Source organism: Lepisosteus oculatus, chromosome 4, assembly GCF_040954835.1.
Source record: "Lepisosteus oculatus isolate fLepOcu1 chromosome 4, fLepOcu1.hap2, whole genome shotgun sequence".
Lineage (NCBI taxonomy): Eukaryota > Metazoa > Chordata > Actinopteri > Semionotiformes > Lepisosteidae > Lepisosteus > Lepisosteus oculatus.
Genome location: NC_090699.1, coordinates 31,622,714 through 31,646,153, shown reverse-complemented (window position 1 = coordinate 31,646,153; position 23,440 = coordinate 31,622,714). Strand labels below are relative to the sequence as shown.

The 23,440-nt window shown below is 36.8% G+C and overlaps 1 protein-coding gene across 1 annotated transcript in view; it reads left to right on the top strand.

Annotated features, from left to right (window-relative positions):
- col13a1 (collagen, type XIII, alpha 1) overlaps positions 1-23,440 on the top strand; it is a 76,450-nt gene that overhangs the window by 26,833 nt on the left and 26,177 nt on the right. The window contains exons 14-28 of the mRNA XM_015346933.2: positions 346-363; positions 2,304-2,339; positions 2,976-3,020; positions 4,043-4,069; positions 10,032-10,076; positions 13,483-13,518; positions 14,414-14,458; positions 16,832-16,918; positions 17,331-17,357; positions 18,137-18,172; positions 18,726-18,803; positions 20,128-20,172; positions 21,527-21,571; positions 22,066-22,200; positions 22,899-22,970. Of these exons, the coding sequence (XP_015202419.2) occupies positions 346-363; positions 2,304-2,339; positions 2,976-3,020; positions 4,043-4,069; positions 10,032-10,076; positions 13,483-13,518; positions 14,414-14,458; positions 16,832-16,918; positions 17,331-17,357; positions 18,137-18,172; positions 18,726-18,803; positions 20,128-20,172; positions 21,527-21,571; positions 22,066-22,200; positions 22,899-22,970 (777 nt within the window). The remainder of the gene's footprint in view (positions 1-345; positions 364-2,303; positions 2,340-2,975; positions 3,021-4,042; positions 4,070-10,031; positions 10,077-13,482; positions 13,519-14,413; positions 14,459-16,831; positions 16,919-17,330; positions 17,358-18,136; positions 18,173-18,725; positions 18,804-20,127; positions 20,173-21,526; positions 21,572-22,065; positions 22,201-22,898; positions 22,971-23,440) is intronic.

Sequence of the window (23,440 nt, the reverse complement as noted above, 5' to 3'; positions counted from 1 at the left end):
ATACCTTATTGCTGTTGATTTTTGATGAATATTTATGCAGTAGCTTACATTTTGTTGCAGACCTTATTTCACAGTTGGTGTAGGGTTCTTCCCTCAAAATGTCTTGTCTTCTCCTTTTTAATTTACAACCTGGCACTGGACTTTGTTTCACATTTCTTGGATGTTCTTCCAAGTTCTTGCTGCCACTTTATACAGTACTTACCCGCCCTGAATCATAAATATATACTGTATATATACCCCAGCTTGTGTACAAACATTCTTGTTACTAACCTTAAATGCAGTATCACAATTCACTGTATAACAACAACTTCTACTGTAATTGACATTACTTTTTTTTACTTCCAGAACATGCCAGGAATGAAGGTAGGAACAGTAAAACCTCACATTTTGTTTTTTGTTTCTGTAATAATGGTCCTTGCCTTATTTTTTCAATACCTGTAACTGATTATGTTATTCAGTAGGAGTCTATGTCTTGCAGGGCTAGTATACATCAACTCTGAGTGCTTCAAATATTTTCTTATATGGGTCTGAGAATGATCGTTTAATTAATTTGAAGAAGCAGAGGCAATTAAACCAAATAAAAAAGCAGTGACCCTGAAGTAAACCATTTTTTTTTCAATACTGGATATTAAGTAATGTAGTTGATTTGGGAATTGTGATGCAGATTTGATTAGTTTCTTTAATAAACCTCTTGTATATTTTTTAATCACTTTTCTCCTGTTTATGCATGATTTCAATGCAGCATGCCAGAGGCAGTAATTCTTTATACCATTTTTAGCAATCCTGACAAAGTTCATAGGATTAATAAACCCATTTACTTTTTTGTAATAGATGGATTTCTTTTAATGACATGCATTATCATAAAGATTCACAGCTTCCATGTTGTCTTATGGTATAATACCTAAGTAATGTTCATGATGTGTCCATTTAAACCACTATGAAAGTAAAATGAAACATATAAAACCTCCAATTTACATCTCAAAATAGACTAAATTTCTAGGTATGCACAGCATTATGATCTGCAATTCAGAATGAGGCAACAAAACATCTGGTGACGTGAAAAAACCCTATTACATTGTAAAGAAGCAGGCTTGTGAATACATCTAATTTAATCCAGTAGAAATATTGCTCTTGGCTTCAAGATATTTGCCGACTAATACAACTTACTTGTTGACTGCATGCAGATCACGTTGGATTGTTTCTGCAGTGAAATGTCTGCTGTACATCCTGTACTTGTTTGCTCGTATATCACATCACATTACATTTGTCATTACAGTGTCTAGTGAGCACGAAAGGCTGCCTCACGTCACAATTCTCGCAAACTCTCACTCTCGACCGTAGTGACATTTTTGGACTTAAATGAATTAAGACAAATCTGAGTTTATATATTTTTAAATTTTCAGATTTTTTATGCACAACCAGTCCATACATCTTTCTCTTATGTGATACTATTATTCCCATTTCTTCATGGGGTTGAATAAACATGAAGGCCTCTGTAGCTGATCGAAACCACTTTGAGATCCTTAAATATCTAGTATGACATTTTTTAACAAGGGCAGTTTTCTCTTACAAGAAGGAAACAGAACTCCCAATCATGCTTTTGAGTTCCGTTTACAGGTAGATCCTGCATTACTGCGCTCCTTAAGACAGACCTGCCTTTTAATCTTTAGTGTGTTTTTACTAAGCTTCTCTCATAACCTTTTCCCCTGAGGCATAAAACTGTCGACGATCTTGCTTATACAGACCAACTTTCTAATTACCTCTCAAGTATGCCCTAAGAACAGTCCAGTTGAGCATTTAATCAATTAGTAGTAATTGCTAGCAGCTGCTTTCTGTTAGACCATCTGACTACAATTTCAGACATTTAAATAGATGCAAACGTCGAGGATCATTAATGCACGGTTGCGGACAAAGCAATCAGTCATTATCATACGTTCTAAATTGTTTGTTATTTGGCTATAAGATTGTGAGTTTGCTTTTACTTATCTTTATATCACTGTTAAAAAAAATGAAAAAGCACAAATCATGAAATTTCTTTCGTACTTAAGCATTCACATACACATCTTTAAAATGATCTTATGTAATTGGGCAGGATAGACTCTGGATTCACCTGATAGTCTGTATATGGCATATGTTTAAACAGAGCTTATTTGAAGAAATGTGAAGTGATTGAAGTGATGATTAAGTAAAATAATAGGCGTGCAAGATTCACACCTTGGTTTTGCATCCCATTTCTGTACAGCAATTCGTATCCATGCTTTGAGACTAAGTAGTAAAACTTTACTTACACTATTTAATTATAGGGTGAACCAGGGATTCCAGGCTTGCCAGGACAGAAGGTAGGATTATATATTTATATTACTACCAGTACTGTATTATCCAATCACATGGATTGGATCAACAAGATTCAATTCAGTGGTCACTTGCTTTGTAAATATGGTTCAATTCATTTATTTCTAATAATTTATTTATTATGTGAATTGTATGCATTTTGCTGTCCAATGTTTATCTCATCTCATCGCAACTCATTGAACTAGCTGCACTTAAGTTAGTGCCATAAAAGGTGCCATAAAAGGTTTTTGCTTCTGCGCAGTGATGGTTCTGCGCTTGGAAGAGGGACATTTAAAATTCCATATTAAAGAAGCGAGGAGAAACTCTATTTGGGATTATTTAACCCTATTTGTTCAGGCAAAGGCTCCTTGTTTCAAAAAGCTCAGTAGCATCAATGAATTAAATTGATTAAAGAAGAGAGATGGGATAGGGAAAGCATATTTACTGTACAATTCTCAACTGGTGAGAAGAAATGCTTCAAGGAAGTGTAACTTCACACACAAAACAGAAAATCAAAGCTGTGGTTTTTCATTGAAAACAAAAAGGTTGGGTTTTTGCCTCAATGAAATTTCTTTTTTCAAAAAATCCCTGCAACAACGCCTTCTTTTGCATCTCTGACTTTTCTTTCATTTCTTGCTTGTAAGGGAGATGCTGGTGAGCCAGGCCCTCTAGGTCTTGAAGGTCCAAAGGTAAGATTTCTGGTTTTCCCACGTGCCCACCGAGCAAATACACTCTGCAGGATCCCTAATGGTACAACCTTTTATGGAGCTTTAGACTGTGTATCCTTATTTCACAAGGATGGATGGATGTTTGCTCGTAGGGGCAGCAACATCCTGTTGCTGTTTCTGTAACATTAGTTTTTTACGGGACAGGGCTGTTAGCCTTGTGCTCAACCTCCAACATGGAGGACCTGGTGCCCTACGTGTGACACAAACCCACTACCCTGAGATTACCAGCAGAGCTAGTCCGGCCCCTTTATTTCACAAGATCCTCTGCTCATTCAGGTGTCAGAGCCCCTCATTTTTCAACTTTACCCCATCTTATGTAGGTCATTTGTTTGTCAAGCCTTCATATCACAGTCCCCATACTTGGCAAAGTGTTACATCATTAGAACAGGTCATTATGGTGCTGGTGTAAAACCTTTTTTGAAAACAGGTTTGTTGTTCCCAAAAGATTCATAACAAGGTCAAGCATTTTCCATCTGGACAATGTTAATGCTCGGCATAAGTAATGATGAGCTATGCCATTGCAGAAAAGAATTTTTAATTTGAAAAAAAACTCTATCCCTGTGGAAGTAAATAAATCACCTCTGATTTCTCTTCCATTCTATTTGATAAACAATGTGCTCTATTTAATCCATTAAAGCTTTACTCTGGATGTCATCATTACTGTGATGCTGAAGCACTGCATGGCATGCATCATTTCCACATTAAGGCTCCTTTACTCCTCAATCACTGTAAATCCAGTCATTTTAATCTATGTTGTTAAATCAAAATGTGTACCAATAAACACATGAAATATTGCAAAGTACATTTTTCATTTTCTCCTCATCGAATTTGTAGGATCTTTGAAGTTGAAAGTCTCCTCTAAAGTGGTTTCACTAATTTGCTCTGGTTTATGCATTAATAGAGCAGACCTCAACATTATATTACCTAGCATTGTGAGTTCGAAAGGTCTAATGTACTATCTTACTTCTTGTGTCTCTTGACAGGGATCGAAGGGAGATGAAGGTTCCAAGGTAGGGAGCCGTTTTCTACATACAGTATGTTAGTTTAATGTATTTTAACATCTCATGCATAGCAGTGACACTAAGTTAAACATCATTAAAAATAAAAATGTCTGGTTAATTTATTTTTTGAAAGGAATCATAGGACTATAAATGGAATAATCCGCTTTATTGTCTTATGAACAGATGCTTTTAAAACCTAAACAAGTACAACAAGTGCAGACTTGTGGGGTTTGAGCACCACGAGTTAAACGTTCCAGCACGAGTCAAAATTGTACAACTTGGTAAAAATGCTGAAATCATAATCAGAAATGATGTCTTCTCAAGGATCTTGGTATGCCTACAACATCAGTGGCTGTTCAATTGTTATACTGAAAAAAGACAACATACATTTAACATGATCTTCTTTCATTGTTTTTTTTTCAAAACAGGACTTATAATTTATAACAAACCTTTAAAATCCCTGGCCTCTCTTTTGGAAACGAGAGTGAGAAAGTTAATCCTCCTGTCTAAACCAAATGCCAGTACAGTAAAACTCAATAAAACTCTGGCCTTCCAAAGCTCCCCCTTGGCTTATTCTCATGGAATCTCCATTTCCCCTTCCCTGTTTCTTGGACCACCTAGCAAGAAAGCTGTGGTTTAACAGGACAGTTCCACCACATCAGAATCTTTCACCTTTGAAGGCGAGCAGGGTGACTGCAGGGGTTGCTGGAAGTTTCTTTCTAGATAACCTAATCCAAACGTCTAGGTCATTGGTAATGACAGATACCATTTGTAATCTAAATTCACTCAATAACAAAAACTCGGTTTTGTGCTTATCTTAAAGCTATTTGTCCCATCTGTCTGTTTATCTACTAAGCTTATCTACTAAACTGCTTCTGGATCCATCTGTAGGGAGATGAAGGGAAAAGAGGTCTAACAGGAGAAAAAGGAGAAAAGGTATCTCAGCAGTTATCCCATTCAGGCTGATAGTCTCTTGATCTCACTGTTGACTTGTCTTGTTTTTCATATCAGCTTATGCATCTAGTAAATACAGTGCACATTGCTAAAGCCGTGGTTTAGTTCATTCCAAACCTATTAGAACACTAATGTCACCCTGGTGACTTCCCTTTACATTTATGCAGTGATTCACCACTTTTTTATTGCTACATTTATATAAATATTGAAACTTCAATGTTTACATGCTCTTAAACAGATGTTTTCCAGTGCCCTTCCTTAGTTATGCAGAGATACACGTCTGAGATGTATCATAAGCTAATACTCTTGTTTGTACATACATTATCCAGATGCACATGTTGAAGAATAAGTTACAAATTGTAAAGTAATGTGTCAGAAAATAGAAAAGTATTAGTATTAACTAGTATTAACTGCTACCTTGCCTGTTACAACTTCCAGAATATAACAATATACTGTACCAGAATCGGCTATGTGGACACCAATGATTCATTTAAACTGCATTATTGTAAAGAGGATTTCTTTTAGATAAAAAGGGGCTTGCAATGTTCCATGGTCTTATAAGCTTGATTTTTGCATGACAGACACTATAACAATGAATGCAGTGCTAATGAGCATTTTTATTTGAATATTTGTCTTGGTATACATTAGTTTGTTTTTAATGCAATGCTCTTTAATTGACGCTGGCGTCAGGTAAAAAAGTAGTATGTATGTTTTGTCCTTTTCAGTATATACACTGTATAACAGTGACTGTGAATTTTGATTCAGTTTTTAACTGTTGTGTAATATACTGTACTATATACTCATAATGGAAAAGGGCTCTATTCAAACTACAAAAAACAGCAACCAGAATACTGTTTCATTTTAATCACTTATCCATATATGAATGACATTTCATGTCAATTTTAAAAGACACTTTATCAGGCATCAGTAACTCAGTATTAAGCAAAACAACATAAGAAAGTTCACAAACAAGGCATTCTGGCCCATCAGGCATGTTTGGTACTGTACATATTGTAGTAGCAAATTGATCCAAGAATCCTATCCAGTTGTTTCCCAAGAAAAGAGTTTCAACTTCAACAGCACAGCTGGATAGCCTGTTCCATACTGCCTCCTTTTCTCATTGTTCTTATATGTATATATTAAATTTCCAATTTCAGCTGTATTGTTTGAAAAACCTTACTCACCATGCGGGAAAAAAATGCATAATTTTATTATATTTCATTAATTTAAGTCCAATATAAACGTGAAACATGCTTTTGAAAGTCCATTCTGATGTTCATGTACTGTATGTTATCAAATTCTATGGAGTATATGGAGGCATTTAGAAAGGAAATGGTCTGTTTTTTTCATTTGAGATGTTGGTCTTGGTTGGAATGACTCAACAACTGCTAGTGGGATCCCTTAATCCCCTGATAGCCTTTGATATCTGCCTATAGTCATAAATATCAAACTCTGTCAGAGGTCTTGTACCCGTGAGTGACATATCCCCATTCTCCAGTCTGCTTACAGTGATGTGCCTGGTTTGAGGGAAACTGCAGCTTTTCAGATAGGTTTTCTAGTCCGATCCTGACAGCATGGAAGGATTCGTCACATCGTTTGACTGTAACTGTCTGTTGCCATAGCAAGAAGTCTCACATCATGGGCTGAACTGCTGTATGGTTTCTCCATCAGCTCCTCATCATCAGACTAGGAAAGAAATACACTTTAGGAGCATTAAGGCCACAGTACCTACTACCAGCAGAAAAATTCAAAGGTTTTTTTTTCTGAAACATTTTTTAGTTAAAGAAAAAAAAAACATTTCATTGTAATAACCCCAATGCTTTATAAGCCAGATTTCCTGTAAGACCTTGCTTTTTGGGGAGTTTTAACAGATGCAGGTCTATCCTTACTTGTTACTGTAATTTTATTTATTACCAAGTTGCTTCCACTTGGATAGTTATTTGCCAGTCTAACATTTCATCTTAAAAAGTAGATTTGAAAATGTCCACAAGGCCTGAAGGAACTAGGTTGTCCAGAACGTGACCTGGGTGTTATGATGTTTGTCCCAGTACAGTAATTCATTGGTTAAGTGAAACAGTTTTTAAACAGTTGGTAATTTATAAATCAACAAAACAAAGGATGTGCAAACAGATAAGAACATCTCCTGCTACAGGCAGAGAAAGCTGAAGACAGAGGTTAAGAATTCATAATAGGATGTACCAAAGGAAAGGTGGAAGAGGTTTGTCTGCCAAAAGCTGACAGAAGTGTCAAGGGACACTAGCTGTGATACCCAGGGCATTCTCTTCCTGTGCTCTGCTGTATAGCACGACAGCACGAAAACCTTAGTGAAGCAGCTTTGAAAAGTGGGATTTTTACAAGTCCAAACACTGTTTGGCCTTTGATATTTTTAGCCTTGGAGCCAAATCATCTTTGTTTATCACAGAATAGTATGTCAATACATGCTGTGCAAATCCATAGATTCCTTTAACTGCTGTGCTTACATTACAGTTGTCTTCACAATGCCCTCCAAAATTCTAGATACAGTAGTAAGCATTTAAGCAACATTTTAACCTTGCACAGATGCAAAGCACTACTGCACACCTTACTGCCTTTGGTAATACTTTATTGCCCTCTGCTGGTGAACTTAGGAAATGGCAGTGTTAGAAAAGGTTAGAAAGTTATAAAGTCAGAAGGTTACACCTTTAGCCTTTTTCTTCCAAACACATCTTTTTTTTTTACCATTGAATACGGCTGCCATGCCTGGTATTTTTTTGTAGTGGGAGACACAAGAAGCTGATGCTGTAGCATATGAGGATGACAGCTTAAAGTCTTTCAAATGTATTGGTCTTCCTTGGTGATAAAATTAGGAAATGCCGAACAAAGAAAAAAGACTTTTAGAACAGTATGTGAAAAAAGTATTATTGTAGTATGGATAAGAAAATGATTGTTAGAAATTCCATGTATATTAAATAGCAACTGTTGAAACTAATTTTCCAGTTTAAATTTGATGACAGCAGTTTTAGGCAAATTACTGTATGCAACTTTCAGGTTTCTCAATGAGACCATTTTGTATACCTCTTATTCTGCAAGAAAACATGGCAAAAAAAATCCTTTCTGTATTGTATGAGGGGATCTAGGCAGGTTGCAGCTCAAGAACATTGCTCTGTGTAAATTGTACTGATCTGCTGAAGTGTAGCTGATGTGAAAAAGGGTTCGTGTGGCAGTGAAATGAGAGCCCAGGATCAAGGGGCTCTGTTTCCTTTTCCTGTTTGTGCAAATTATTCTGCTGTAGCCAAGGCTCTGGCTTTGAAATCACTTCGATTAAACCAAAGTCATCCCTGCTCGTCTCCAGTTCGGCCTGAAAGAGGCAGTCCTTTCATCTTCCGGGAAGGGCGACACTCAATCCCTTCTGACAGGTTGGTGTGAAAGTGCCGGGGGCAGCAGCTGGGCAGGACGCAGCTTGGACTGGCGCGCTGTCAGATGGGCGCTGTTGCTCTGGCAGAGCTCGCACCTGTTTCAGTCCTCAAGCAGCGCGAGTCTGGAAATCCACTTGCTGCAAGCTCAAGCCCTCTGCCATTTTATTTGACTGGCTGCCAGAGCTGTTTCGCCCATCCATCACGCAGCTCTTTGTTCAGTCTTTATGGAATCGCGTGTTTTCAGAGGCACCTTTCAATTTTTATCACTTCCTTTTCTTCCCCCGTGAAGAAAAACTCATAAAGTAAGTGGGGGGTGTGTTCCTCCTTTTTTTGCTGTTCTTTGTAGAACTCTTCATCATGCCTCAGTCTGTTGTGCTTGGAGTATTTAAGGACAAAACCAATGATTTGTATTGCCTTTTCTTTTTTTAAAACTTTTGTTTAGAGTTTCTGATCAGCTAAGAACAAATTCATTTCAATTTTGTAGTTTTATATTAGAAATAGGTTTCTTTACTTATAATGAACTTGACTTTTGCCTTCTTTCCTGTTTTTCTCATCTATACCAATACTGTATAGTTCATCCTTATCCTTCAATGAGTTACTGGTGAGGTTATTTTGTCAATTTGAGCCACAGTAAAGTTTTTAACTGACTAAGGAAGACAACAGCCCATTGTTATATAACACTTTAGTCTGACACAGCTAATTATAGTCTTTTCAGTAATATTTGACTTGATTTTTATTTTAAGTTCTCAAAAAGAAGTTTTTGAGTTTAGGTTTGCTTTCCATTAGAAGTTTACAGAGAGCGTATAACAACAGTTCCGGAGGAATGGTGGAACCAAGGTCACGGTCACCTCTGCTACTCTGTCTTGTAATTCCCCATGACATCATGGCCTGAAAAGCTATAAATACCATAGTAAGCTTCTCTCTCCTGCTCACATTCGACTATCTGCAATCCCCCTCGCCCATGTCTCCGCCTTGGCGGCTGCCCTTCGGTTTGTCTCTCTGTAGAGGAGTCCCGATGTTCTCGCCCTACAGACAAGCGGTTGTTCCTCAGAGAAGCAGGGTTAAGCCAAGGTTTCTTATACCCGACACCGGAAAAAACATTCCAAAATGCCTTTTCTTATTGGGTGAGGTTATTCCTCATGAACACAGAGAAATGGCAACTGATTTTATCTATACTGTATATATGTATTACTGCAAGACATAGTGAAACATCTTAAATGATATTTGGAAATCTGTTAATTCTAATAATATTAATACAACCTTTTTACCATTTAAGTAATCAGCTTGTAGTGAAAAGTGCTGAAAATGAAGAAGAAACAGCACTGAAGAGTCTCTTTTTACTGTATGCCCACCTGGATCTTTCAACATTAACAATAAGGGTCTGGGTCTCTTGTTTATCCTCACCTTTTTCATTGTGCTTCAGCCGTATAACGTTGGCAGCAGCAAACACATAATAAGGCCAGAAATGATCAAGGCAAGAAGAGCACCAGTCTTGATTCTGGGCTCCATGAGGGTGCACAGTAGCGTGGCGTTTGGTCGGTTTCATGATTTCACTAAGAGAGCCATAGCCATCAGCTTTGTCTTTTAATGCTAAAAATGCCGTTGTCTTTGCGTTGTTGCAGGGAGAAAGGGGAATGCCCGGGATGCCTGGGAAACAAGGAGTGAAGGTACTCCACAAGAGTGATCCCTTTCCTTCCCTCTCCTGCCCCTGAATCACCTCACCCGTTACATTAACGGTGTCCTGTGTGGCCATCGGAGCCTGGTCTCACCCATAGACTGACCTGCCATTCCAAATAGAGCTGCATAGAACAGCAGTCAATTGTGAAAGGTTTATCAAGGAAGAATAGTGCGATAATGTTTAGAAACATCCATAATGGGCACCCTGCAATTACAGTCAGAAATTTCATTTAAATAAAATGTTAAATGTATTATATTATTTTATAATTATTATTGTGGTCATATACATTCTTAATGTATTTGGCCTGTGAAACTACTATAAGTAAAAACAGTGTTGCCTAGCATATCATTAGCAACTACAAAATTAAGAGTAGTAGTAATAATAATAATAATTGCTTGCACTTATGTTTCGCTTTTCTGAACACTCCAATCAAAGCGCTTTACAGGTAATGGGGACTCCCCTCCACCACCACCAAGTTGCAGCATCCACCTGGATGATGTGACAGCAGCCATAACCACACTGTTGAATTGATATTGTTTAATCAAAGATACAGTATCATATTTTACTTGCTTCATTTCATCCAATTCAAATATATTTCTATTGTTCTGAAAAGTTAAGCAAGTGCATTATGGTAAAATTGTTTAACTCTAAAGAGCACAATAGACGTGTCAGTATTAGAGCTTATCAGCTCCTATTTGTTTAGTTCTGAATCTTCAGGTCATAAAAATATTGATACAGTCCAAATGGGTGAGATCAGGTTTCATCACCAAGGATCAACAGAAGTATTCCTTACAGTAAATTTCTTAATGTTCCCTCCTTGGTATTGTCCCTGACCTTCAAATCCTCTTGCAAAAGGAATTATCCCCCTTATTTCCCAGGATTCTGTAAATTATCTTCATATCTGGAAAAACTATCTAGGGCTCTATTATTTGTGTTGTTCTCACAGTATAATCACAGGTGTGTTCCCTGGGCTATTCTATCTGTTACAAGCTTATTGCACTTTACATAAAGATAAGGTATAATTTCACTAATGAGAATGGCAATTATGAACATGAAGCTACTCTGGTCGTACACAAGACCAAATTGATAATATTGTGGCAGTTGTTCAAATTTTAAATCTGTATTATATTTATAGATTATATAATATATTTTAAATATATATATTATATATCTGATTTAAATATTTAGATTATTATTGTGGGATAACCTTAGAACAATAAAAAAGCTTTGTGAAGTGACCCATTCCTCATAGCTGCTGTAGCAAGACTCCAATAATTTTTCTTCCAGGTACCATTTATTTAATTCATGCAATTCCTATCCTTGTAATTTATGTGTAAGGATTTACTTGATTATATAATCCCTTGAAAAAATACTGACTGCTACTTTTAATTTCCTGTACACACTTTTTTGCAATGGCTAATAGCTACAAACTACCAGTGATTTGTGAAATATGCTACATGTACTAGAATTAAAGTTTAAAAAATTATATTAATTTAAGATGCATAACAGATTCCTCTTTTTTTCATTTTTATAGGCCTTAGATTTAGATTTTAGTGTATCGAAATAAAAATAAGAAAGATTTCTATTTTTTTTAATTCCATTCTGTATTGTTAAATGTATATAGGTGCTTAATAGGATTATATAGTTTTTAATCATGTGCTTTATATTTCATTATAACCATCATTTTCTGTCTGTAAAAATCCAGTGCATCTTCTTTTATGATCCTTTTACTGCAAGGATGGCAATGAATTACTGAAACACAGTGTGCCTTTTTCCACCTTTTCAGTATCTTGAATCATTCTCAGAGCTGCTCGCTACATCTATCTTTTGAACTCCCCTGCCCATCGGGAGTCTGTTAAAGGAAAGATACTTGCAGGAATCCTGGCCAAACCCAGTCCTGAAGAGCCACAATCCAGCAGGTTTTAAGGACAACCCTCAAATCGACAAATTGTAAATTGTTGTATAACTTATATCAAAATGTGTGTTTCATCTTCTTAATTTGGTCTAATTAGGTTTAAGAATAAATTGACATGAAATACCAACACCATATAGCTCTCAGGGACCATAGCTGGCCAGTTCTTTCTTAACTGAATATGTTACTAAATTGATCAAAGTGCTCCAAGACTTTACAACTTGGTCATTGAAGGGGGACCTACTGTATAAGATCGTCTGGACTGTGTTTCTCCATGACCAGGGTTTGCCACCCCTGCACTAGAAAATCCAATAGAGAACAATTTAAATATAAGCACACTAAGTTATGAACTGCAAATTACACATATATGCTTACTTTAATCATAAGGATTAAATAGTATAGTCCTCAATTAAACCCTTTTGATTAAATGTGGTCTCAGTTAGCTCAATTAATTAAATGAATGCAAACAGTGTATGGGATTCTGGTTGTGCAGTTCCTCTGCTATGACCTTGAGTCCTCAGTAGCAGCTGTGGCAGTAGATCGTTCATGGTGAGCATGTGTATCTAACCTGTCTACATATTACAATTTAAGTGGAGGGAGGACAGAGCTGATGGCAGCATGGACTAAGGCACCAGCATGTGTCAGAGGAGTTTAAAGGAACCCATTCTTCTGGCTAATTGGGCAAGACAAACAAAGAGTACTTGCTTGAAGGATCGGTTATAGCTGAAGTTATCCAGAGTGGTTAAAAAGATGTTTTAAAGAACTATACTGAAATATTAGCAAATATAATTTTTTTCTGGCAGTATATTTTTTATATATCAAAATGTTCCGTTGTTTTCTATGTATAAAAACAGGAATGAACATTTCCCAAATGCGGGGCTTACACGTACTTAAGAATTATTTGAGCCAATTCTTGGTGGAACTCCTTGAATTTATATCGAAATTAATTTAGACATCTCCTGTTAACATTCTTCAATTGGCAATTATTGTAGTTGTCAGTTTAAAGCAATGCACATTGATTGCCTCATTAAAAGGAAACAGACTGTATAAAACAAGAACATACTGTAGCATAAGTATACTGATTTCACTTGTTAGAACGTCTGTGTTCTAACAAGTGAAATCAGCACATTCCCTGATTTGTTTTAATGTAGCCTGCTCTTGTCACCTCGAAACAGCTCAGCATGCTAATGTACGCTATTGGTACTAACATTGTGATTTCTTGATGTTTTTTTTTCTATTAAACACATAGTGTAGGCATGCATTTCTCTGGAGGAAAACTATTCTGTGTGTAATGAGAGGTGTTTTAATGTAATTTGGCATGTGGTTCAGGTTATTAAAATAGCTCATTCATCTTGTGAAAGGACTCCTAATTAGTCGATTACTTCCATGCAGCAGTGTTTCTACTTCAAGGCTCGTTTCTCCTTTCTTTGATGTTTCTTTTCTCTCCTTTTCTATCCTCTTTCTCTTAACGTCCTCCATTCAGGGAGAGCCAGGTTTTTCTGGAGCACCTGGAAGTAAGGTAAAGTCCTAATCCTGACTATGGAGAAAGTTAAAATGTTTACCGGATTAACGATCAGATTAATTATCCTGTTAAAGTAAATCTAAGTCAAGATCTGAGTCTTTAATACAGTACAATCCTTGGTAAATACCGGCAAAGCAAAACTGTGTTTGGAATAATGGAAGCTTGGCTATGCAGCGCCTTAATGGTGCACTATCTGGCCACATAATTTTGGTAAATATTGTAGCGTATGCAGGAAATTTGTGTTTTATACTTGGTGTTCCCTACAGTTAGCTTTTTCACACAATAGAGCAACACCGTGTGGGTTTTTAACTGGAGGTGTTACTTTGTCTGGCAAGCTAACTCCCATGGAGGTTATTCTGCAATTTAAAGTACTGTTGCCTATTCATTAGCTGTCTTGCAGGTGTGTAATTTGGCTTGTGAATCTGGGTTTTAGGATCAAGGAAAACTGGTCTGCAGCTTTGGAAGCCTTGAAAAACTGTGATTTTGCACATGAAAATGTTAAAACCGAGGAATTTTCCTTCAGCTATCTCGGCCCCACCCACATTACTATAATACCCCAAAAACTCTGGTGCAGCTGGGAATCTTTTGGTAACTGCAACAGCCTTCCAGTTCCCTTTTTTAATTCTGAAAGTCCAAAATCAGCATAAACTGTAAATGGGGTAGGTGTTTGTTTCAGGCTTACAATATATATTATCTTACAATATAGGGAAATATACTGTACTTGCAGCTCATGGGATTTATGAAGAATAATGGGGGGGGGCACATATATTAAATATACATTAAACAAACTCAGTCATCTGAATTTAAATAATTTAATTAATTAAAATAACGAGTTGAGAACTATTCTCACATTAAATGGAGTAACTGTATGTTTTCCCTCCTATGTGTAAAGGGTCAAGCTGGAATCCCTGGTATTCCTGGCAAGAGAGGTTATAGGGTAGGACGCTTGGTGTGGGCATGATGTTTGCCACGCACTGCATGCACATGTTTTCATTGTTGTACCCACATCCCAATCAACACTGCATGAAAGCCATGCTTCATAAATCAGTGTAGTCACTGTGCCCAGATAAGTGTACCATTTCAATAATGACCTCTGTATGTCTGCATTTTAAGTGTTAAATGTCAAGTTCATCATCTCACCCTGACACTGAAGCAATCTGAAGTGCTGAAGACCAGCATTTTCCTTGCAGTATCCATATTTCAATAGATACCTCCTTTCACTTTAATTAGCTTCTTCTATGATCTGTAATTGCATGAAAATAAAATTCAAAGAAGAGATGATCTTCTGATCATGTCACGTGCCTCCTCAATAAGGTTTCCTGTGTTGTGGTGAGGCAAATTGGTTAATATCTGCCAAGCTGTTGTGCCATTCCTTGTGGGTTTCCTGCAAAGCTGAGAAGCTCAGTTGCATGGCCTCTTCTTGCCAAGATTTTAAAGCTGTTTCATTGGAGACCTGTTTCAAACCCATGTTTTATGATATTCGACACTGTGCAACAAAGAGCCACGGCATTGCTCAAACATCCCCAGATGTAAAATATTCTCCATTTCATTTAACTGTTACCACGATAATCATGTACCTGCCTTTTATTGATTGCTCATAGGAAATTGCTTCTGAAATATTTAGTTTGGTTGGCTTGTTGTTGTTTTCTGGGATTGGATTTGAGCTCACCGATTCAAATTCTAAATATGTACGTGATTAATCTTAATGTATATCATGTATCAACAGATGGCAGAAAGTTCTGCGAGATCCTTTGGAGAATAAGATACTGCACTTCTGAAAAAGATGATTGGTCAGGTGGTAATTTAAACACCAGGAAGCAGAGGCTAGTTGAGGCTAGTTTGTGGTTTGGGGACAGAGAACAGATCTTGTGTGCAAACTCTTCAGGGGGAAGCTACCGTACCAACCAGGAACTATGAATTTTGAGAAAAGGCTTGTTGGGAGGTTGATGAGCAGATTTGCAGCCTGCGTATGAATATTTAGGGGACTACTTCCTCACCTCTCAAAACTTACAGTTCCATCTTTAGTCACATTCTTCCCTTCTTTTGTGAATTTGCACACACAGGATCTGATCTCCAGATGGCAAATCCTCTGATTCCTGCTTTTTAAATGATCACCTGACCAATCATCTTCTCAGAAGTGGTCAGGTGACCACGGGCGGGATGCTCAAATCCCCACTGGATTATGGGGAATGTAGTCCAGATAAGGATCTCCTTCTTGTTTGGTAGTTCTGCCATCTTACTGTATGTAACAAAGAACTTGTTTGTAATTTTCTTCTTCCTGTTCTTCTTTACTAAAAGGTTCATATACACATATGATAGCTTATTGATTATCTACTGTATACATGCTTGCCAGAAAACACATTTTAATAGGATCTGATCAATTTCCAAAATATTTGCAGTCTGAAGTGGGAAACTGAAATGGTTTGTTGGTTTGTTATTTTTAAGAAGAGGCAATTCTTGCCTCCAAGTTAACTCGACATTTGCACATTTATAAGTTGGATAAATTTTCTTCCAAAATCTGTCAAGAAACTATCAAATAATATGGAATAATTTGGCATCTTTTCCATGTAAGTACAGTCCAGAGACATGCTGTCCTGGTGCAATGCAATTAGCATATGTTAATGGCCACCCATGCATACCGTATGTGCCCCACAATGTATTGGCATTCCATTCAAACTCCCTCCTGCCTCCCAATACCTGCTGGGCTAGAGTCCAACTCACATGCAGCTCTCTAAGGATAAGACTGAAAACAGATGAATGTATGAGTTCATACAGTACGTCTATATGAATCCTTTATAATAGACAGTCTTAATGCTTTAGAAAATGTACAACAATTATCTGATATCCGACTCCCAGTATGTGATACATCTCTTCCCAAACCCTGATGCGGTTATTTTGTTCTCATGGAAAATGTCATAATGACTTTTATGCAAGAGAACAAGTCATTCTGTGTTTTCCTTTAAAACTAAAAGCAGGGCAGGGAAGACTGCATTTTATTTTATAACATTCAATGGAAGTGCTCTTGAGTGCAACTTTAATTGCACACTAGATAAGGAATCCAGTCAAATGTGGGAGTGGACTAAGAAGAAAGAAGACAATGTATTTAGTTGATATAGTCAATTCTGGAAGCATAAAGTAAATGTTCAATAATCATTACAAAATTTTCATATAGATTGAAACATCTTTCTACACTGACCTAAGATTTAGATACTTTTTGTCAATATTATCAACAGGCAGGGGTTTTTGATATTGTATATGAATATATAGTAGATGTATTACCTTCAATTCTTTCTCTCTGAATTTCGCACAGGGGGAAAAGGGTGACCCTGGCACAGCAGCTGATGGAATGAAAGGGGAGTCAGGTCCTCCGGGACCACAGGGCCCTGAAGGGCCTAAGGTATGTGCTGTAGTTTTGTTTCGCTTAGTTTTACTAGTTCGCTTTACTATCACAGAGACACAAAACTCAGGGACTGCTGTACAGCACAGTTTAAAGGTATAATCTTGAAGAAGTAAAAGTAACTGGTAATCTTGTTATAAATGATCTTATAAGACCGTGCTAATCAGTATTTAGAATTGGAACTCAATAGAAGACATCACCGTCCTACTGGGGGGAGTTGTAAAGTCATACCATTAGTACAGTGATGGAGGGCACAGTATGCTAATCCAAGGATGCAAGTATTTTCTAATCATTTTTTATCATAAATCCCAGTAAAACACTAAGGATACTAACTGTTTTCTCTAACATAGAAATAATAATTATATAGTGACCACAGAAGCAGCACACACCTGACATTGTACCTTATTTCTAGGGTGATAAAGGAGACCAGGGATCCAAGGTGAGTGCTTCTCTGATATGATTGCCTTCGCAGTGTTTGGGTTCTAGGGAATGAGCTGCATGATTAATGTACTGTAAATGTTTAGACCATACTGTATCTTCAACAAAGAATAAAGGAGATTTACCTCTACTTGACCTACTAACTTAGTAAATAGGGGGACGCATGACATTCATAAATGCTTAGATTTGAATCATGCTTTTCATAAATGATAAAACAGGCTTTTAAAAACAAGATTTAAGAAGCCCACTGACTTTTATATGTTAATGTATATTAGTATCTATATTAGTAATCTATATTAGTGTATGAGCCCAGTTCAAGTTTTGCTTCCATGGAAAGTCACAGTTCAGGATATGGGTTTGAGGGCATTTGTTTAATGTAATTGGGTACATCTGAGTGGTCCTGGAGGATGATATGCTGGTGAGCTATGATTCTGCCAACATAAGCTTATTTAACGGTCGCATTGGTGCAGTGGTTGAGTCAGATACAGTCCATTACTCCTTTAAAGCCCCTAAAAATAAAAAGTCCAAATTTCAGCCAATAACTTGGACAAATCTGTGATATACTGTAAATATATTTTAGCTGTCTTAATTGAGAATCGAGTAATGTAACTTAGGCACAGAAATATTGAACCTTGGAGACAGGATGAAAAACTTTTTTTAAACCCATTTTTGGTAAAAACTGAATATTTTTGTTATCATGTTAATTTAGCAAGTATTAAAATGAATTCAGACACACGAGAATGTTTAATGACTTTTCTGCATCTCACTTATTACTTTTAGGGTGAAAATGGATCAGAGGGACCATCTGGACCAAGAGTAAGTGTGATCTGTGTTTTGTTACTACTGGCCATGTTGTTTTAGTACTTCTTTTGCCTGGCACTAAAATACATCCGGGAGGCAGGATTACACTACTCTTACATTCTGTTTTCACATGCTGCAGGAACTAAGTTACCAACAGTATAAAATATAAGTCATTCCTACTGTTACGTGCCCAGCCATTGGAGTTATAAACTAAAAGTAATCATTACAAGATTGATCCATGCCAGTCACAGGGGCAATTAAAAATAAATGTCACCAAGTAACTTATTGCATTTGCCTTTTACGATTAGAAATAGTAAAAGAGCAGATGTTGGTTAAGGCAGGGATGAAGAGGGATAATGTTCAGGACACTGCTGTGATATTAGACAGTCTGCACATTGTGCTCTATTTACGCCATTCAGGGACTAAACATGATTAAAGCTACAAGTATTTAATTTACTTTGTAAGGTAAGAAAAGACAGCTAAATCCAATTCAAAGATATTCGACGTAAGGAACAGCTAACAGCTTATAAAACCAATTAGTGATTTCTGCGACTCTGCTGCTCCACAGGGTCCTCCAGGTCAGAAGGGGGAGCCTGGGAAATCAGAAAGCTTTGACTACAATGGAAACTTCAATGAGAAGCTGCAGGTAGGTGTATAAAATCTACCTAATACACAAAAAGTGACCTTGCTTCAAACACTTTAAGTTTGCACTATCAAAATTGGTGAACCTGTGATCAAAGTAACAGTGAAATTAATTAGAATTTTAAAGTATTATTACAAAATGGTGGTAGTTTTTCAATTATTATTCTTGCAAGCTTTTTTTTTATCTTTTTCCAAAAGATACAGCCTGTACCATAGATGGTATGAATGCAATGTAATTTCATTGCTGCCTATGAGATAATCCCAATTATCTCATTCAAAGATTCAAAATCTGGCTTTAATAGAACTGAAGTAACATATTGGAAGTTTCAAAACAGCATTTACAGCTTAGAACACTTTAAAGTGATCAATTGGGCCTGTTATTGAATTTGTGTCACACAAAGCTAAAATTGGGCATTTTAGCTTTGTGTGACACAAAGCTAAAATGGTTTTCTTTGAGAATAAACATGATGGAAAAGTAGTATTTATTATAGTTCTAGTTTCACAGTGATAAACATGATTTAATTTCATCCACCTAACAGGATAAAAGTAATGTAATCACAGGATAAATGTGTATTCTTGGTGTTGTTCTTGTTTAATGCAGCACCCATGCATTATAATGGATATTTAAAAATAGGACATGGATCTTCTGTACTATTATAACAACCCGAAAACTGATTGTAACCCACATTGTACTGGGGATGCATCCAACCCACAAAACCTTAATATGATTTGATTAAACATGATACAGTGCATAAAATCTTTAAATTTACCCTGAAATGTCTTGAGGTATTTTATAAATAATACCTCCATAGTTTCAACAGCTGCAAGTTCTAATATTTTAGCTCAATGATTTATGGAATGATATTTGAGGTTTCACTTATTCTGGAAGATGTGGAACAATTTAACCATGATTAGTTAAACAGTTGAATGTCTGAAACGAAAGACCCATCAGTTGTCAAAAAACACACTTAAATTTGTCCAGTTCCCTTAATTTGAACAAATTACTTGCATAATGGATCAACAGGAGCTCGTAATCTTTAAAAAAAGGTAATGCAAGTTGACTTAGAGAATAAGACAAACTGTATTTGGTCTTTTTTGGGACCAGAGTTGGAGATCTGTGGTATATGATTAACTTTGTTTGTATATTTTTACAATATATGGATCTACAAACATATTTTCTGGCACTTAACCAAATAGTTTTGGATCTGGAGCAATCCATCTTGGGTTAACCACAGTCAAATAAACTAAAATCACTAAAACTAAAAATCACATGTTTCATGCTGTGAGGTCTTTGCAATGTTTTAAGCCTACATTTTATTGGGTTTAAGGGTCCTCCTGGTCCCCCAGGGCCTCCAGGATCCCCAGGTGTGAAGGTAAGGGAGCAGGCTTTTTATATAAAGCGTTTAAGTATTTTTTTTATGTTAATATGTTTAAAGGTACATGTTTATATAGTAAAAATGTATTAAGATGTTCAGTATTCTCAGAATAAAGTTCCTCTTAAAAATAATGCTCATTTACAGGTGAGTAAATGTGTGACTGGATTAAAAGTTGGTTAATAGAAAACAGTATAGATGAATGCTCAAATTGTGGGAATTAGTTGGTGTCAAGATCACAGGTATCTGTACGAGGACACTGCATTTCCTAATATAGGTCTAGATTCTGGTATAGTTTGGAAACTAGTTAAGTTTGCAGACAGAACCAAATTAGGACAAAAAACTCTTTAGAAGCAACAAATGAAATTCATTTTTTAATCAAATTACAATGAAAAGATTGTGAAAGCATCTAGCAGTAGCAGTAGCATCTATAAGTAAGTAGCAAAAACAATATTTACAATATATACAATGCAAAACAATGAGCTAGAAAAGACTACTTATGAAAAAGAGTGTTTATGCTAATGAAGATACATCTTCCTGACAAAGTGGGAGAACATTAAAAAAGGCAAGCAATATAGATAGTTAACAATTGAAATCAAGTAATGATGTGCGAGAATTGCACAATGTGCTAGATCTTATTTAGACAATTGTATACGATGTTAGTCTCCACATTAATTAAAGATATTACTGTAGCTTCAAATAAGTCCAGAGAAGAGCAACCACATATATTCCTCCTGTGCTTAAAGGAATTTCCTACACTGATGGTCTACAAAAATGGAACTTCTAGTTTTGAACGATGAAATACTATGGGTCGAATCAGAATCCTCAAAGGTAGTGACAAAGTTAACCCGGTGGACTTCTTCAGATTAGTAAACACAGTAAAACACCAAGAAGAGAACATACAGTAAATGGAAACTAGGAGGAAGTTCATTCAATACTAGGAACAGAAATCACATACTATACTTTTTTCTTTACTAGAGTTAGGACCACTTTGGGAGTTGTGGCAGTAGGTACTGTATGAAACTGTCCTGCTGGGTTGTCACTGCCCTGCCACATTACCGTGTTGCAGTTGTGGATCAATTAACTGCCAAATGGCTAAATAAAAAAAGTAAAAAATATATATTGAATTTTTTTTCAGTTTTTAAATATATGACCTATCAAAGGATTACAGTAACAAGCACCTGAAATTGATGAGAAGTTATATGCATTTCAATTTAACGTAAGCCTAATTCTTAAGCACGTACTGTATTAACAGAGCACTTAACCTATCAGCACAGACTGTGTAGTTCTCTCCCACAGCCCAGATTTACATGTTTTTAAAACAGCGTGTTTTAAAGATCTTGTGTTGTTACAGGGTGAAGTAGGATTACCTGGCCCACCGGGTCTTGATGGTGAAAAGGTAATTAACATTCACTGTGAAGCACGGTTACTATCTTGCCCTTCTCTACCTGGCTATCTGAATCTGTGACTTTGAAAAATCCTCACCAAATAGACGCAGACTTAAAAAAATAATTTCAAAATTTGACTTCTCTCTATTGAAAAGTAATTAAATGTCCTTTGAAATTATGAGTAAGAAATAATTTCACCGGTTGGTGAAATTAAAGGGGAAATTTAGCCAAGACCTCTCAGTTAACGCACATATAACTCCGAACAGGGCTGCAGGGTCATTAATGACTCCATATAGAGCAAATCCTGGTTCAAAATCTCATCCAAAGGATGGAACTCCATACAGCACAGATTCCCCAATCATCATACGGAGAGGAGTGTACCACTGCTGCTCCACCAACACCACTTTCATCAGCAGCCTGTTTTCCTTGAGTTTATACACTGCATAGGATGGTAGCATTGGCCTGCAGCCTGTGCTGTTCCTGATCATCTTTGTCTGTGTCCCAGGGCCCCCGAGGGAAACCAGGAGATCCAGGGCCCGTGGGGCCTGCAGGCCCTGAGGGCCCTAAGGGAGAGAACGGACTCCTGGGCTTCCCTGGACCTAAAGGAGAGAAAGGAGAGACAGGCCCCGCTGGATCGCCAGTGAGTGAATAAAAGCACAGCGCTCTGGGTTTGAAATGCTGTACAAAGCATTCTGCAGCAAAGACATACACCTCAATGTTTAATCTTTGTGAGATTTATTGGTTAGTTTGCTCCACGTCTGCTACTAACTTAAAATCAGGGCAGAAGTGTAGGCTTTGTCGTAGGAAGACGTGAGAGATACGTAGTTTGAAAAAAAAGAAATACTGTACAGTACAGTTTACAAAATCAGTTTCATAACCAGATGCTATTTTTTGGCTATGGTCATACAGTGAACACCACATTGATCTTATTTGTGCCACAAGCAGGTGAGCAAAGTGGTTTTGGTGGTGATCAGCTTCAATTTAACAACATTCCCTTCTGTGTTCGCTTTCAGGGACATCAGACAGTGTCTGAAGCACTAAGCCTGAGAAGTAGGATAATCTTATTTGGCGGATTGCCTGAAGCAGTTAGAGTATGATGTAGGAAAGCAGGGTCTGTACAGCCAATATGTACATCTCCCTACCTTAAAATGTAGGACTTCTCATAGTATTAATTGTGTTTGCTCTCTGTTCTACAGAGATTTTTTTTTAAATGACAAGAAAAGAGGTAGAAAACAATATGACAACAGGACTAGGTTCAGTTTAACTTTTATTTAAAATTATTTTTGAACGTTTATACACTTCAATTCATGACACAAAGATTTGTCTTTATTGTTTTAGGGTTTGGATGGTCCCACTGGAGAGAAAGGGGATGCCGGTCCACCAGGTCCAATAGGATTGTCGGGCTCACTGGTATACCCCATACTTTGTTCTATATTCATTTGCTTTTTACATGGGATTATGCATTATGACAGTTTGTCAGTTTCATTGTGAACACCAGTAGTTATCCAGTATTGGCTGCAAAGAAACCCGTCACAGAAACTTGAGAAAGGGCTCTACCCAACAGTCCAAGTTCACTTTGCAGTTCTTGATCTTGAGATCCTTAGAAACATAATGAAGGTTAGGTGGAACTGAAATCTATCATTACAGGCCTCATTACAGGAAAAAAAAAGTTTAAGCATGTCAACTGTATGAATTTTCCATGACTAAATACAGATTTAATTGGGGTTATTTGAGGTCTAAGTGACCGATCTCAGGTTCAATTCTTAACATACTGTATTCAACAACTCTGCAGAGCCCGAAGGCCATGCGATCAACAGTGCAGGCTTTAAATGAACAGGCAGACCTTAATTGCACACTGGCAAATAAAAGGAATGAATAAA